Source organism: Hevea brasiliensis, chromosome 2, assembly GCF_030052815.1.
Source record: "Hevea brasiliensis isolate MT/VB/25A 57/8 chromosome 2, ASM3005281v1, whole genome shotgun sequence".
Lineage (NCBI taxonomy): Eukaryota > Viridiplantae > Streptophyta > Magnoliopsida > Malpighiales > Euphorbiaceae > Hevea > Hevea brasiliensis.
The window spans coordinates 23,394,145-23,409,542 of NC_079494.1; the positions used below are offsets into that span (position 1 = coordinate 23,394,145).

Below are 15,398 nucleotides of genomic sequence, written 5' to 3' on the forward strand. Positions count from 1 at the left end.
TGGAGAGAAACTTTGCCTCCAAAACTATTAAGGGTAAATAAGACATTCTATATTGCTGGAAACTTTTGATCCATATTAAATATGGATTAACTTGATTCCTCAATTATGATCCCATTTATAAAACACTGGCAATTATAAAATTATTTTATAATAATAATTTTTTCATAATAAATTTCACTTTATAATTTTTTATTTTCATTTTCATTGACTTAATCTAAAAATAATAAATACACATATAATATAAATATCATGAAAAACAAAAAATTATCATATTATCATAATAATAATAATAATTAATATATTATAATAATATTATATTATGTAAAAAATAATATATAAAAATATAAAAAACATGCACTACATATTAAAAAAAAATAGTATTTTTAATGGCTTTAGTGATGATTAACAGAATAATAAATATACCTTAAATTTAAATACTGTGTCGTTGTCATTCAAGAGTAAGAAAATTAAATTCCCCAAAAAAAAGAACAAGCTTTTGAATAAAAAAATTCTTTTTATAAAGTTAGGATCATTCATGTGTAACGTGAAGCTGTATCTGTGCAGATTGATTAGCCTCGTTTGCTCTTTAGTGTTCTCATGTTCTTCTGGTGGTCTGTTTTTCTGTTTACTTAGTGATTTTCGTGGGGATACTTATTCTCTTATAAAAAAAGCTTTATTTAATTTATTATTTGAGTGGTTTCTTAAACGTTAAGACCCATGGAAAAAGTTCGCGTGCGAATGAGAGAGAATCAGATTCTCAGTGCTTAACACTGGAGACGATTAATGGGCCCGCTACATTTTTTAGGCCCACGTACGCCCTGGCTATTTATCATGCATATTGGAGTCAAGGAAGGCGCCAATCACAGGGAGCGTCTATTGTTATCATTTTCTCTTCCTCCTACTTTGATATTTTCTTCCTCTTTTCTCTCTCACAACACATACCTTAAAATATGGCCGATCAGCTCACCGACGACCAGATCTCTGAGTTCAAGGAAGCCTTCAGCCTCTTTGATAAAGATGGCGATGGTATTTTTCCTCAAATCTCTCTTTATTTTATCACATCTGTTCTTGCTTTGTGATCTGTTTTCTTAGATTTGATTTTTTGGTCTATGCCCTGCTACTTTGATTTTGTTTAGGACAATGAGCTCGATAAAAGCTTGTTTCTGCACAGTTATTAATTTAAAAAAAAAGCTGACTTTGAGCATGATTTTGAAACTCTTTTAATAAATTAGTCGATTTTAAACTCGTTAATATTCGATTTGAGTATAATTGCGATCTGGGTCTTTGGTGAACTCGTAAATCGGCTCACTAATAGTTCATTTTTAAGCTTGATATCTGGATCATATAATAGCTCATTTAGAGGCTAGTGAAAAACCTTTTTTTATATAATTTCGTATTTATTAATGATTTATTTATGGCAATATAATTTAATTAAAGGTTATTATAATTATCAATTTAGTTTTTTTTATTTTTTATTTTTTATTTGGCCTATCATTGCTTCGAATTTTAGGTAAAATTTAACAAAAGTAATGCAAAATTAAGATAATAATTAATAAAATTAAGTATAAGTTTCTTTAAGGAATTTGGATCATTAAACTTAATAATGAGTCAAGCTCGGGCTTGATAAATAAGCTAAATATGAGTCGAGCTTGCAGGTTTGATAAATGAGCAAAATGTGAACTGATCTTGCAGGTTTGATAGATGAGCTACTTGTGAGAGCTTGAGTCTAATAAAATTTAAAATGAGCTGAACCTGAGCTTGAGCACAATGAAAATCTTATCGGAGCCTGAGTTCCTAAAAATTTATAGCCCTAATTGAGCTACGCCATCATTATTGTTTGTGTTCAATATGTGATTTCTTGATTATGGTATGAGGTTTATGATGCCATTTGTGTGGATTTCCATGAGGATTCATTGTTATCCTATAATCTCCCACACCCTTTTGTGTATTCTGATTGTGTTGATTTCATTTATTGAGAGATTTGTCTGGAGTAGATCATTTTATTTATGTTATGTGGAAAAATGATGGATTTGGAAATAGATGCCTATTCAACTAGCTCTCTGTGTTTTAAGAGATTGATGGGATTGCGGGGATAATTTTGAGGGAATAATAGGAGTCACTTTCATACAAGTGTAAATGTTTATTTTTCATTTTAGTTAAATTATATATGCAATTGTATAGCATATAGTCATATCTTTGCTGTACTTAAGTTTTCTTGACAGCTTATATAGAATGAATGTTTGCATTGGTTCCATTGAATTATTGCATTTTAATGGTGATTTTGTAATAATAAATGATTGTGTTGTGCGTATATACTTGTTTTCTTGGCTTTGTTGCTGTTAAATGTCTTTGTTTCCTGTTTAACTTACAACTTCTTCTTTTTTGAGTTTAAAGTTTTGACACTGATATCCATGGTCATGTTCCCAGTTTCTAAGTTCAAATATTCACCTTATTGCCATCTCATTGAATATTGGAGCATTACAAACTAGTTATTGTGGAGGTTTTATTATAAACACAAAGTTACTGGTGATATTTCTTAGTCCATGGAATGTTGGCAGGACATTTCCAATAGTTTCACTAGATATGCTTGGTTACTTGTATTGCTGGCTGTGTGTCTATTGCAATGGTTTTTGATTTTATTGCAGGCTGCATTACTACTAAGGAACTTGGGACTGTAATGCGTTCACTAGGCCAGAACCCAACTGAAGCAGAGCTCCAGGACATGATAAATGAGGTTGATGCTGATGGGAATGGCACTATTGATTTCCCAGAGTTCCTTAATCTGATGGCCCGCAAGATGAAGGACACTGATTCTGAGGAGGAGCTCAAGGAAGCTTTTCGGGTTTTTGATAAGGATCAGAACGGTTTCATTTCTGCTGCTGAGCTTCGCCATGTCATGACAAATCTTGGCGAGAAGCTGACAGATGAGGAGGTTGATGAGATGATTCGTGAGGCAGATGTGGATGGTGATGGCCAAATCAACTATGAAGAGTTTGTCAAAGTCATGATGGCCAAGTAAGGACAAATCAATTAAAACTAAAATTAAAAAGCTCAAAAAGGAGGAAAAAAAGGAAACAGGGCAGATAAGTTTGATAAGAAAAATTCTATTTCCCTTTAGGAGATCTTCATTTCGTGTTATTAGCTTTGGTTGGGTTGTCTGTTTCTTGTTTGCATCATTTTGTGGCACATTTCATTACTATCTACTTGTTTGCTCTGTTTCCTGTCAGTAGCTTGGCTTGTTAGTTTCTCTATTCTATTGTTTTTATTTTATATCTACCTTGGTATTATGAACCTAGAACAATCGGGATGATCAGATGTTTTTGCTTGTGAATGACTAATTTTGTTGATATTCTAAATTTTAGTCACTTTTAGTTTTATATATTCATCTTTCTAATGGTAGCATGAATTTATTATGTGCTCCATTGTTGAGCATGAATTCTTTATATCTTAATTACTTGAAATGGTTGCCACGGCATTGGAAATAGGATCAATACTTGGGTTGTCAATCTAGCTGCTCATGCTTATTTGCATCTGCAACTAGACAACCCTCTTCCCCTGGGCCAACAGAAGATGCAGTGCATGTGTATTTACTCTGGCAACCATTTATTAATTTTTTTCCCTCTCATTTCTAATTATATATAAATATAATTCGTAGCTAGCTTCAGTTTTTGAGAAGATAGAGCATACGCAGCCTGCATAGGTTTTTGGCCACTCTTAAATTTTTTTTAAATAGTTTTTTTTTTTGTTATTTTTATTGATTTTAATTTTAATATTATTAGTATTTGAGACTTGATGAACTGAATGTTCTGATACTTGGGCTAGACCGAATGATAGTCTTTTTCTTAGATCCATGGATGTTGTCATAAGACATTGCGTGGTTGTTAGCTGGCTGATGCCTAGGAAGAAATCCATATTTCATCTTAATGACACTCTTAGAACCAGGACTAGGAGTTAACCTATGAGTGGAAAATCAATATATTCAGTTTGATTGGAAGAAATGGTGAGGAAGAAAAAAGGCTAATCGCTGAATTGCTGTCGTATCATTTATTTATTTAATTTTTCCCATCTGAATTTTATCATAGAACTCTTGCCTATACAGGCGTATACACCATAATATAAGAAAAGTCATTGAGTATGATTTCTTGATCTTTATTATATATTGGATAGAAAGCATGAATTGCCTACAAGTTGTGGCGGATTCTCTCTTGATTTCTTGTCCAAGTGGGAGCTTTGGAAGAGGAACTTTATTTGGTTCTTACTTGCCTTTACCCTTTAGAATCCAATCCTTTTGGAAAACTCTCTTCTTCGTTGGGGTCATTTTTTTTTTAATGTTGAACCAACCATGAATCCTAACCATTAATCATAATGAGATCTGCAATAATCATCACTTAGGATGTAGTTACATGTTATATATTCTTAGAAGGAAGCATCTAAGAGAGTGGAGCACTATTTTCATATGTTCCAGAGTATGCTATAATATTTCGAGAGAACATAGTTGTCCAGAATCTGCTTTATTAGGAGTCTTTTTCAGGCATAAATGAAAGAAATTTGGGTTTGCGAAAACAAATGTGCTAAAAAATTTTGTGATCTTTGCTATTTATTAACTGAAGAAATTATCTTATAAAATCAAACGAAGGCCTAAAGCCTTCGCGTACTATAAAATGCCCATAAAAAAAACACCCTCAGGAGCTTTTTTTATCTTTAGTCAAATTAAATAAAAAAAGCTTTTAAATAAATATAATCACACGAAAATCATTACAACAAAATTTTCTTTACATGTCTGCTCTATCTTGGTGAAAATGGGAATTACAATAAAGCTAGGCGCCTTTGTTTAAAAAAGAAGCTGATAAATGATATGGTTATTGTATAAACACAGAGAAGCAAAGAAGAGGAAAGAGAGGAGTGAAGAGAGGAGCCATGGTAACTCCAAGCAAGCCAAAAGTAATGGAAAGACGCGTCGTAAAGGATATGTGGTTCGCAAATGTTTTATCCTCTGATGTTGCTAACATTTCGTCCAGACTTGCCCTTATCTATAGAATCAATTGTAGACTACTTTTTTTTTTTTTTTTTAATAATCCCTTTTAAGGAATAATGTCTTAAATGATGTACATATATGGTACTGATACCACTACAAAAAATAATTATCAGATTAATACTTGAAGGAATTTAGTGCACTCATGAGGGTCAATCCAATTCTTTGTGCACTTGACAGAGAAATAAAATGACAATAATAATATATATGGACTCAATGATTCTCCATGAATATGTATATATAGAAGGATATAATGGTTTAATATACATATATATATATATATATATATATATATATATATTATAGAAATCTAGAATTTGGAAATCGTTTTTCATGAAACACAGCCTCCATGAAGATTAAGCCGCTGGTGCTACTGGCCAGTATGTGCCTCTTGCGTGCGCCTGTGACTGTTTGCGTGGCTGAGGACATCATTCTCCAGTGGTCTGGAGTCTTGATTGGCGGTATGGAGAGCCACCTGGAACGTTGCACGTAGGAGGCAAGCCGTGTATTGGCTTGGCCAAGCGTGGTTGCTGGCGTCGGCCGGTGCTGTTGCTAGCCTCGCCGTAGTCGGAGATGCTCGGTGCTTGGCTCTCCAAGGGCTGTTGGTTTACGTTCCTAAGGGTGAAGGGCTACTGGTTCATCGTGAACCATGAGGAGGAGGAAGAATGCCATCTCATGGCTGCCCTTAGTTTTCGAAGATATTATTAAACTGCCATTATGATGCCCCTGGTCTTAATTTTTGCAATATTTATTATTATGCCATCGTTTTTGTTTTGCCTTGGATTTTCTATGAAATTCACTAAAATGCCATTTGACTTGTGCTTTTTGACTGAATAAAATTACAGATTTAATTGTAATTCAAATAAAATTATGATTTTAATACCACTTAAATTAGAAATCAGATTAAATTGTTAATTCAATTTAAATTTGTAATTTTAATTCTAGTAAAAAAGGGGTATTAGTGAAATTGTTTATTTTAAATTAATTTTAAAAAAATTGTTTTCTGAAATTAATACATGGTGGCATGTAATTATTCGGCATTAAAATTAATTTTTTAAAATTCTATATTAATTTTAGAAATTAGTTTCTAAAATTAATTGAAGGCAAATAAATTGAGACTGAATTAAATTATTTAATTCAATATTATTTTAGCAAATTTGTTTTCTAAAATTAATGGCATCTAGGAAACTAATTTTATGAATTCAATTAAGATCAGTTTTAATTGATTTCATCAAAATTAATTGTGGTAATTCTCAAAATGTTTTGGAATCAGTATTCTTAATATTATTAGAAAATAGAATTAAAAGTGTTTAATTCATTTAATTTTTAGCAAAAGAGTTTTCTAAAATTATAGGGGAAAACTAAAATTAATATTTTGATGAATTTAATTAAAATTATTTTTAATTGACTTTATTGAAAATTAATTAATTTTAACTTCTAAATTTGTTTTAGAATTTTATATCTCTAATTAGATTAGAGATTGAATTTAATTCTTTATTTGATGAGAACATATATATGATATGGATATGAAATTTTAGTTGTTTTATTTCACTTGTGGTATTACAAATATATATATTTTTGTAGATATTTTTGCAAAGTTATTTATATGTAAATAATGATGCAGACAAGATGTATGTGTGTGTTATTGATTATTTCAGTATTAGAATATATTATTGTTTAATCTTTAATTTGAGTAATTTAAGATTATAATTCTTTACATAATTAATTACGTTAACTTTAGTGTACATTAGAATTTTAGATAATAATTAGAAACTTACTGAACTTTCGATTCAAAATCTAATGTGAATTAAGTATCAGCATAATTAATTATTGTATAGGATATTTACATATATGAATTTAGACTTCATTGTATATTGTCTCATATTAATTTATATCTATATATCAATATGAAAATCTAATATATCCTAGACGAGTAAGAAACTCTTAATTTGTCTATCACCTATTGGGGTGATATATCGCATTTGTCCTTAATTGAGTTCCATTCAAATTAGTTACTATAGCTCCATATGTGTATGGACTAATAGAAAACCCGACTAAAGTATTCTTTGAAACCTTAGGGGCATGTTGTTTTTGTTCGTAATCCTTCTTATAAATATGGGAAATTAGATCTAAGGGGAAGAAAATGTATGTTTATAAGATACTCAAAACAATCAAAAGGACATGTATTTATTGGTGAACAAGATAGTGATGCGGTAATTGAATTTAAATCACAATATGTCATATTCTTAGAAAATGATTTTCCTCAACAGGGTGAGATAGGTTAAGATCTCTCTTTATATAAAATTGTAGGCTAGACCACTTCTGCTTTACAAATCTAAATGGATTCTTTTCCTAGTGGGAGTATTTCAACTAACCATAAAACAAGTTTCAGTTGCCATTGAAATACATGTAGTGAATCCATCATATATTGTTGGTTTCAGTGAGAGTAACATAAACATTAATAAGTCAATTTATCAATGTTAATAAGTCAACTAACAATATTGTTCCACATCGTCATTTTGAGATTGAAGGGGAAGTATTTATAGTTACTCCATAAGATAAAGAAAGAGGTGATTATAAGTACATCCCTCATGTGCCCAACCAAAGATAAATGGATCAAGGAAATGAAAGAAGGGATGGATCATATGAAATCAAACCAAGTATGGGAATTGGTTGATTTAACAAAAGGGATGGATTATATCTTCTATGTTGTTGGGCTTATTTATAGACATCAATATCCAATCCAGGACATCAACATTGGAAAGCAATTAAGAGAATACTAAGGTGTCTAAAAGCATATTGATACTATACATAATTTTTTTAGAGACATGGTTACAAGAAGAAAGATAAACATAAAGTACATAGGTATGTATGATAAGTTAACCTACTATAAAAAATGTTTACAATAGGCATGTTAAAGCTTTATGTTTGCATAGATGTTCTTAATTTACTTGTAATTTTTCCAAACATGTTTATGTGCCTAAGTTATTTTGTTGGTTCATATACATATGTGAGTATATATGTTTGGAACATATACTAAAACTTGAGAAATATGTTGGATAGATAAAAAGATTGATCTTTTCTTATAGGCAATCGACTTCATAACTATAGTGGTGGATGGAGGTGAGATAATTATAAGCTTATTATTATTATTATTATTATTATTATTATTATTATTATTATTATTATTATTATGTGAAAATAATAAGGAGCTCAAATTTTATAACGTGAAATATCACCTCGGCAAAGAGATAAAGAACTAAGGTCATTGTAAGCTAAGTAATTGCATTGACCAAATGTGATTTGAGTCACATTATTTGTCTTGAACATCATATGTGAGTTCTAATGTGAGAGTAGACAAGTGAACTCAAAGTTAGACATTGAGGTGTCTGAACTATCATCTATATGGGTTCTGAACTATCATCTGTATGGTATTTAATAAGACATACACTTCGTGGGAAATGAGTAAATACAATAACTTGTGATTCATACCACATGTGCAAAGTGTGATCTCTACTTGATACCATGTGAGACTGTAGAGATTATAAGTAATTTTTACCTAGTATCCTTATGACCCCAATAAATTATATTTATATTTGTGATAAAGACATAATTATGAATTCAGGATATATGAATGAGATCGAAAGAGATTTGATGTGATAAATGATCTAGGTTGCTGTATACTGTATCTACTCTAACCTCTATTAATCGAGATATTATATTAACCTAATAGGTATATAACAAGTGAGCTCTCGAAGTATGCACTGGTCACACGGTCTATTTGTGAAGTATGAAATTACAGAAATTAAAGTTGGAGTTGATCCATCATGTGCTAGTGGGAGATGAAGGGAATTGGTACACCCATAAGGGTTAACCCAATTCCTTGTACACTTTGACTTTGGTCGAAGAAACAAAAGGACAATAATAATATATATGGAAGGACATAATGGTTCTCCATGGACATGAATATATGGAAGGACACAGTGGTTCTCCATGGATATGTATATATGGAAGGACATAATAGTTCACCATGGACAAGCATATATATGCGTGAGTGTGTGCGAAGCCAAATATTCTAATGGCTATACATATTCAAAAAATGTGTGTATGATGTGAGTGTCTTTTTGTTAGCAAAGAGTAGAAGTAAAATCACTGAGAAAAAAATGCAACAAGTTGCATTATTGACTTTGGCGATAGTCTTTCCATTTGATAACTCTCAACACAATTTATGGAGCATTTGATTTCTGCATTCAAAGTACCCATCTAAACTATGAACTAATCTATGTCATTCATGTAATGGTAGACTAATGAAACAAATATAGTGGAGATTTTAAAGTTGTATGAATATGAGTTAGAGCCCATGTATTTGAATTTGTATGTTGGGTATTTTTTTTTCTTCAACACTATTTAAATCTTGACTATTGTTTGATGTAATTAGCATCTAGTAAGTAGGCCATGTAAAACATTAGCAAAAGGTAAAACATTAATTGTTTGACCCCTTGAATTTCATAAAGTTATAATTCGTTATTGACAAACATGAATTAAAGTATTACATATTCTTTTCGGATAAGTTTACCACTGCAAACATATCATCTCCTTTTAACAACTCTTTAAAGTTGAATTTTCATGCTCTGGTTTCAATTTCAGTAAAAAATTTAATTTCACAATAATTTTTTTAAATAAATTTTGGACATATGTTATTTTTTAACTTTTTAAAGGAAAATAACGAGAAATTTGAGAAAATAACTTCAATTTATTATATAATTAATCTACACAATTTAAGCCGAGTCCTTGAATTAGGCATGAGATAGAAAGATTTTAAGCATTCATCGTAGATTGTGGTTTATTAATAAATTGTTGGGATTACATATGATGAATGCAACGGAATGAATAAATTAAATTTTTTTTTTTTAAATTCTATCAGGATCTTATTTAAATGAATAAGGCATAATGAAGATAGGTCTAGAATAATTATCTCAAAATAGTTCTTTATAAACTCTTCTTTCAGATTCAATCAACCTTAAGACTAATAACAACTCAAATAAAATTTCTTTTACTATTTTACATGTCAAAATAATTTTTAAATAAATACAGTGAAATATATTATACTCATTTACACCATCCGTTCAGCTGAATTCTAATTCGCCTTTATGTCTAGTCGGCATACTTGTTCTCTTGAATTTCTCAAACTTCATATATATGCTTTAAGGTAATTTTCATAATCTATCTTTGAACTTTGTCTCATATTTCACTTTTATTCATTAACTTTGATTTATCACTAAAAAATTCTTAAATTTTAATTTTATTTCACAAAAATCCTTTTAACATGTTATAACAGATTTTCAAGTTAAAAAAAAAAAACAATGAAATTATATTTTTACCTCATTTCCTCTTACACTAAAATTAGTCGTTTTAACAATCATTTAAATCTATCATAGAAATACTAATTCCATCACAATGATCTATTTCCTAAAAAATAGGAGGCCTACTCCACTGAAAAGTATTGAAATTACATTGGTAAACGCCATATTATAGCTTAGAAGGATTTTTTTAATCTAGAAACCCGCTATTGTAGGTTATAGGATTTTTTGTAAACCTAAATTAAAGTTCAGGAATTTTTAGTAATAAATTGAAATTAATGGACAAAAGTGAAAAACGAAATAAAATTTAAGGATGAGTTATAAAAATTACCCATTTTGTTTATAGAAAAAAAAACTGCAGAAACTATGAAACATTTTTAGAAATTTTGCTAATATAAGATAACTACAAAAAGAGATTATCTGAACGTCAATCTTTTTAAAATGGATATAATGCTTGAACTTTCTTCAACCGCTCTGTATACACCCATACTTTTGCTATAAGACAACAGCCACCCGAGTCAGTCAGAGGAACATATTTGTCTGTTTGAACTATTGATTTCCCTAGTTTTGATAGTTTTAATAGTTATATCTAACATAACTCTCTCTCATTGAACACATTTCATATTACAGTGAATATCTTGTTAAGGAGTGAGCCATTGGATTATCTACGGAAGTAGTTATAAACTTCAAGAAGTGTATACCACATAGAATAAAACAAATATATTTAAATTCTATTTAAAATAAAACAAATATATTTAGGGGGTGTTTGGTTTAGTTATTGGATGCAATTGATAGCTGTCAGACATTCAAGCAGTTGAACTAATATGTTTAATAAACTCATTAAAGAGGTAACTGATACTCTATCAGCTGTATTTTCCATCAACCTCGTAATAGGAGCTGCTCATGAACTGTTGTATAATTTTTTTATTATTTGATAAAAATACCTTTAATCTTAATCCTAATTCAACTAATTCTTACATCTTTAATAGTTGCACAGCTTTTTTCTTTTTATAACATCATCATTTATAATGTCAGGTTTTAAATTTTCTATTTTTATTAATGAAATAAAACACAAAATATTTGTTTATTATGAAAATACAAATTTTTTAGGTGTAAAATGTAATATTATAATTTTTTTAATATAATTTATGCATTGTTTCAAGAAAAAATATAATTAATATATTATTTTACAATTACATTTTTAAAATTTATTTAATTTTTATTTATTTATTAACAAAATAAATTATATAAACATAATAAAATAATAATAGTATATTTATTTTAATAACAAAATAAATTATACGATATAATAAATTAATAAATATATATTTATTTAATAATAAAATAAATAATATAATATAATACAATATAATGAATTAATAATTATGTCTTTATTTTAATATTAAAATAAATTTTTTGTATATATTCTTATTGATCATTTTATACATTAACAGCAATAACTACATATTTTACTAAATACTTTACATAAATCAGCTATCATTAGCTATTAGCTATCTGTTAACAATAACCACTATCTACTATCAGTTATCAATTGTATCGAACGATTAAATCAAACAGCCTTTAAATTCTATTCGCAGAATAACAATAATTACATAGTCATTCCACTCAAATGCTTCTCATAAAACAATTGATAATACATTTTTTTAAATCTCCTTTCTAGAATTATCCTGTCCTAGTATCATTTCAATTTACTACTCATTCAATATGAAATCAAGAACAAGATAGGGAAATTTCTATAAAAAAAAAAAAAAGCCTTTATACTTTCAGTCGAAGACCAAATAAATTCAAATCAAGTATTTGATTAAATAAAGACAAAAAATTTTAACTAAGACTAAATAGATCCATTTTTTGGCAAAAAAATATTATTTTTCTATATTTTTAATAATAAAATATTAAGAATAATAATTTTAATATTAAATAATTTTTTTCATAGTTATTAAACTCAGATCAAATTGGTAGATTAAACTAGTGAACTGGTATTCAAACCAATTCAAGTTTGTAATTGAACCAAATAAGGAAGCAATCTAGTCAACTCGACTATTGAATGGTTAATTCAGCTGGTTCCATTATTCAATAGATTTTTTTTTAGAGAATTAAATTCAAAACCTTATAAAAATTTTTTAAATCAAAATCAATTGAGTTAGCTTGGTAGTTATATGTTTTTTTATTTCAATATATTTATTTTTAACATATACTAAATATTTCATAAATATTAAAAAGAGAATTATACATTTATAGTAATTTTTATGCATTATATTACTTTAAAGTTTCATTTTAACTAATTAAAATTTAATATATATATATATATATATATATATATATATATATATATATATATATATATATATATATATATAATTTTTAATAACCCATTAGTTAAACTAAAAATCCACTGGTTGAACTATTGACCCATTCACCCGATCCTTTTGCCTGGTCAACCTCCAAATCAGGTTTAATAACACTAATTTTTGGTCATCATGTTTTTCAATTTTTAAAAAATTTATTTTAATTAAAAATAATAAATAATTTTTAATATTCAAAAATTAAGTAAATAATATTTTATTATTACTTTCCATAATTTTTCATATTTTTAATTCAACTCAAATTCACATATTTTCAGGTCAATTCAGATTTCATCTCATCCCACAATTAGATTCCTAATTTATATTTGTGTAAAAGTACATACCTACCTGATCGTCATTAATTTAAACATATCATTCTAAAATCTTCACATCTGGGCACTAAATTAAATCTCCAATACTTTCTTTCTGACTATGAGGGTCTTGATTAGCATTGCCCCTTTTGACTGGTTTAGCATCATTTTCCTATAATACTACCACGATACTTAGATATTAATGCTATTAAAGTGGAGGAATGGAGTCCCTACCAAGTAATAATCATGATAAATTTGTAAAAAGAGATGTAAGTGATAACTTACTCTTTGCAGAAGTCCACTACCCCTTTTTCAGCATGAGCCTAATGGCCTAGGTTCGAGATAGTGGGTATAAGAAAGGAAAGGTGCTAAAAACTCTCTCTGCTTGGGTTTACCTTAGAATAAAGGTGTAACACCCTCACTATAGCAATTTCGTACATTCTATTATTCCGGTGACCGGTGTCGGTCCAGACAGCTAAAACATCTAGAAAAATATTTAGACTAGATTAAGGAGTCATAAATAACTCAAATAATGGTAAGAAAAATTAAGGAAAAAAATTTTGAAATAAAATACAATCAAGTTAAATGAGCTAGTGCCCTAGCGATGGGTAACCCAGTGGGAAGTTCCGGTCCTAGCTGCTAGGAACCCTAAACCTGGGAAAAAATTCATGAAATAATTTTTGGGACTCCAGAGAAGAGTCATTGAGGTTTTGATGGCATTAGAATGCTAAGAAAATGCTTAGAAAATTTTTTAGATTTGTACAGATGATTTTGGCTCAATAAGCCAAACGGAGGGCATTTTGGTCATTTGGTCTTCAGAGATAATTTTTGGCCAACTTGTCCAGTTAAATAAATAATTTATATGACATAAAATATGAATAAATATTGCTAAAAATTGAATTAAAATTGGGTAGAAAAGAAAAGAAAGGAAAATAAAGGAAAACATGAATTATGACATCATTATGATGTCATTGAAAAGAGCTCCTCCAATCACCGTTCAACAACCACCCTTAAATCAATTAAAAAGGAAGAAAAATGAGTAAAAAAATCAAACAAATTATGTTCTTCTTCTCCAAAAGAATCGGCTGCCTCTCCCTTATCTCTCAACCTCTATTGAAACTCATTTCACAAGCTTGATTCCCACCTTATTTCACCACAAAACCCTAACCTCTCTTTATTAAAATTTCACCCCACACCTTAAAGTACCTCTAGGCAGCCATTAGAAAGAGAAAGAGTTGAGTTTTCAAGTCTTGGAGATTGGCTAAATCAAGGTTAGTGCCAATTAATCTTTAAAACTTTGTGTATACATCATATGGAGTATGAATTGAGTGTGAAATTAAGGGAATTTAAACAAATTTTGCATGATTAATTTCTAAAAATTTCGCATCCTTAGGGTGCATTAGGGTTTCATTGATTAGATTGAATTATAGTTGTACATGGCTGCAATTGAACATGAATTTGATGTCTTAATTCATTGATTGCATGTATATGGAGAATTGAAGTTGTTGGAGTTAGGGTTTGGGACACCAAATTTGGGATTTTGCTAATGTATTGGTGAAAGGAAGTTCTAATGGTCAATTACTGACTATTTGGCTATGTGTGATTAGGAAGTGAAGTGATTTGTGCCATGGGAATTGAAGTTGGGTGTGTTACCTTGGGTGACCTGCAAGACTGGATGTGAGTCCAGCAGGTTTGGGCAGCTATAACTTGAGCCGTGTGGGTTCAATTGGTGCAAGGCCAATTGGACATGAAATTAGATACACAATGACACAACTTTGATGAAGGAATCCTACCCAGAAAACCATAATAGACTGACTTAAAAATTTACCAAATCTGGATACCATACATTCTGCCTGGGCAAAATGACCAAATGAACAGTGTTCATTCATTTGGTTATAACTCAGTGTAGAAAGGTCCAATTAACCTGAAATTTATATCAGACAATTTAGAACAACTTTTATGTAGAACACAAACTCTAATTCTAGACTTAACCAAATAAAATTGTTGGCCAAAGTTGAGCTATTAAATTTGGCAGAATGAGATTCTGCCCAGAAATTTTGGGTAGATACCAATCCAGCCAGCCTTGTTCAAATTGACATATCTTGAGCTAGAAAACTCCAAATGGAGTGATTCAAAAAGAGAATTAAAGAAGATACAATAAAGAACAACTTTGAATAAGAACATTTGGCCAAATTCTCACTGTAGAATTACCTAATGGAAGAGTAAACTCTAGCACCTATAACTAAAAATTTTGATTTATTTCCTATTGGTTTGAAGCATTGATTGGCAACTAATGCCAACACTTTTGGGAAACAAAATGTGGTAATTTCAT

General features: G+C 29.4%; 1 protein-coding gene across 1 annotated transcript; it reads left to right on the forward strand.

The window, feature by feature from the left end:
• The first annotated feature begins 661 nt into the window (after window positions 1–661).
• Window positions 662–3,377, forward strand: LOC110659167 (calmodulin-7). Its single transcript, XM_021817032.2, has 2 exons — window positions 662–1,026; window positions 2,646–3,377. The coding sequence occupies exons 1-2, from the start codon at window positions 951–953 to the stop codon at window positions 3,017–3,019; spliced, it is 450 nt and encodes a 149-aa protein (XP_021672724.2). The 5' UTR covers window positions 662–950; the 3' UTR covers window positions 3,020–3,377.
• The last annotated feature ends 12,021 nt before the right edge of the window (window positions 3,378–15,398 follow it).

What these genes read in the sequence shown, in the direction of transcription:
- LOC110659167 (XM_021817032.2), top strand. Translation starts at nt 951, where the DNA reads ATGGCCGATCAGCTCACCGACGACCAGATCTCTGAGTTCAAGGAAGCC. An exon ending in CTTTGATAAAGATGGCGATG is followed by an intron (nt 1,027 to 2,645) that starts GTATTTTTCCTC and finishes ATTTTATTGCAG; the next exon opens with GCTGCATTACTACTAAGGAA.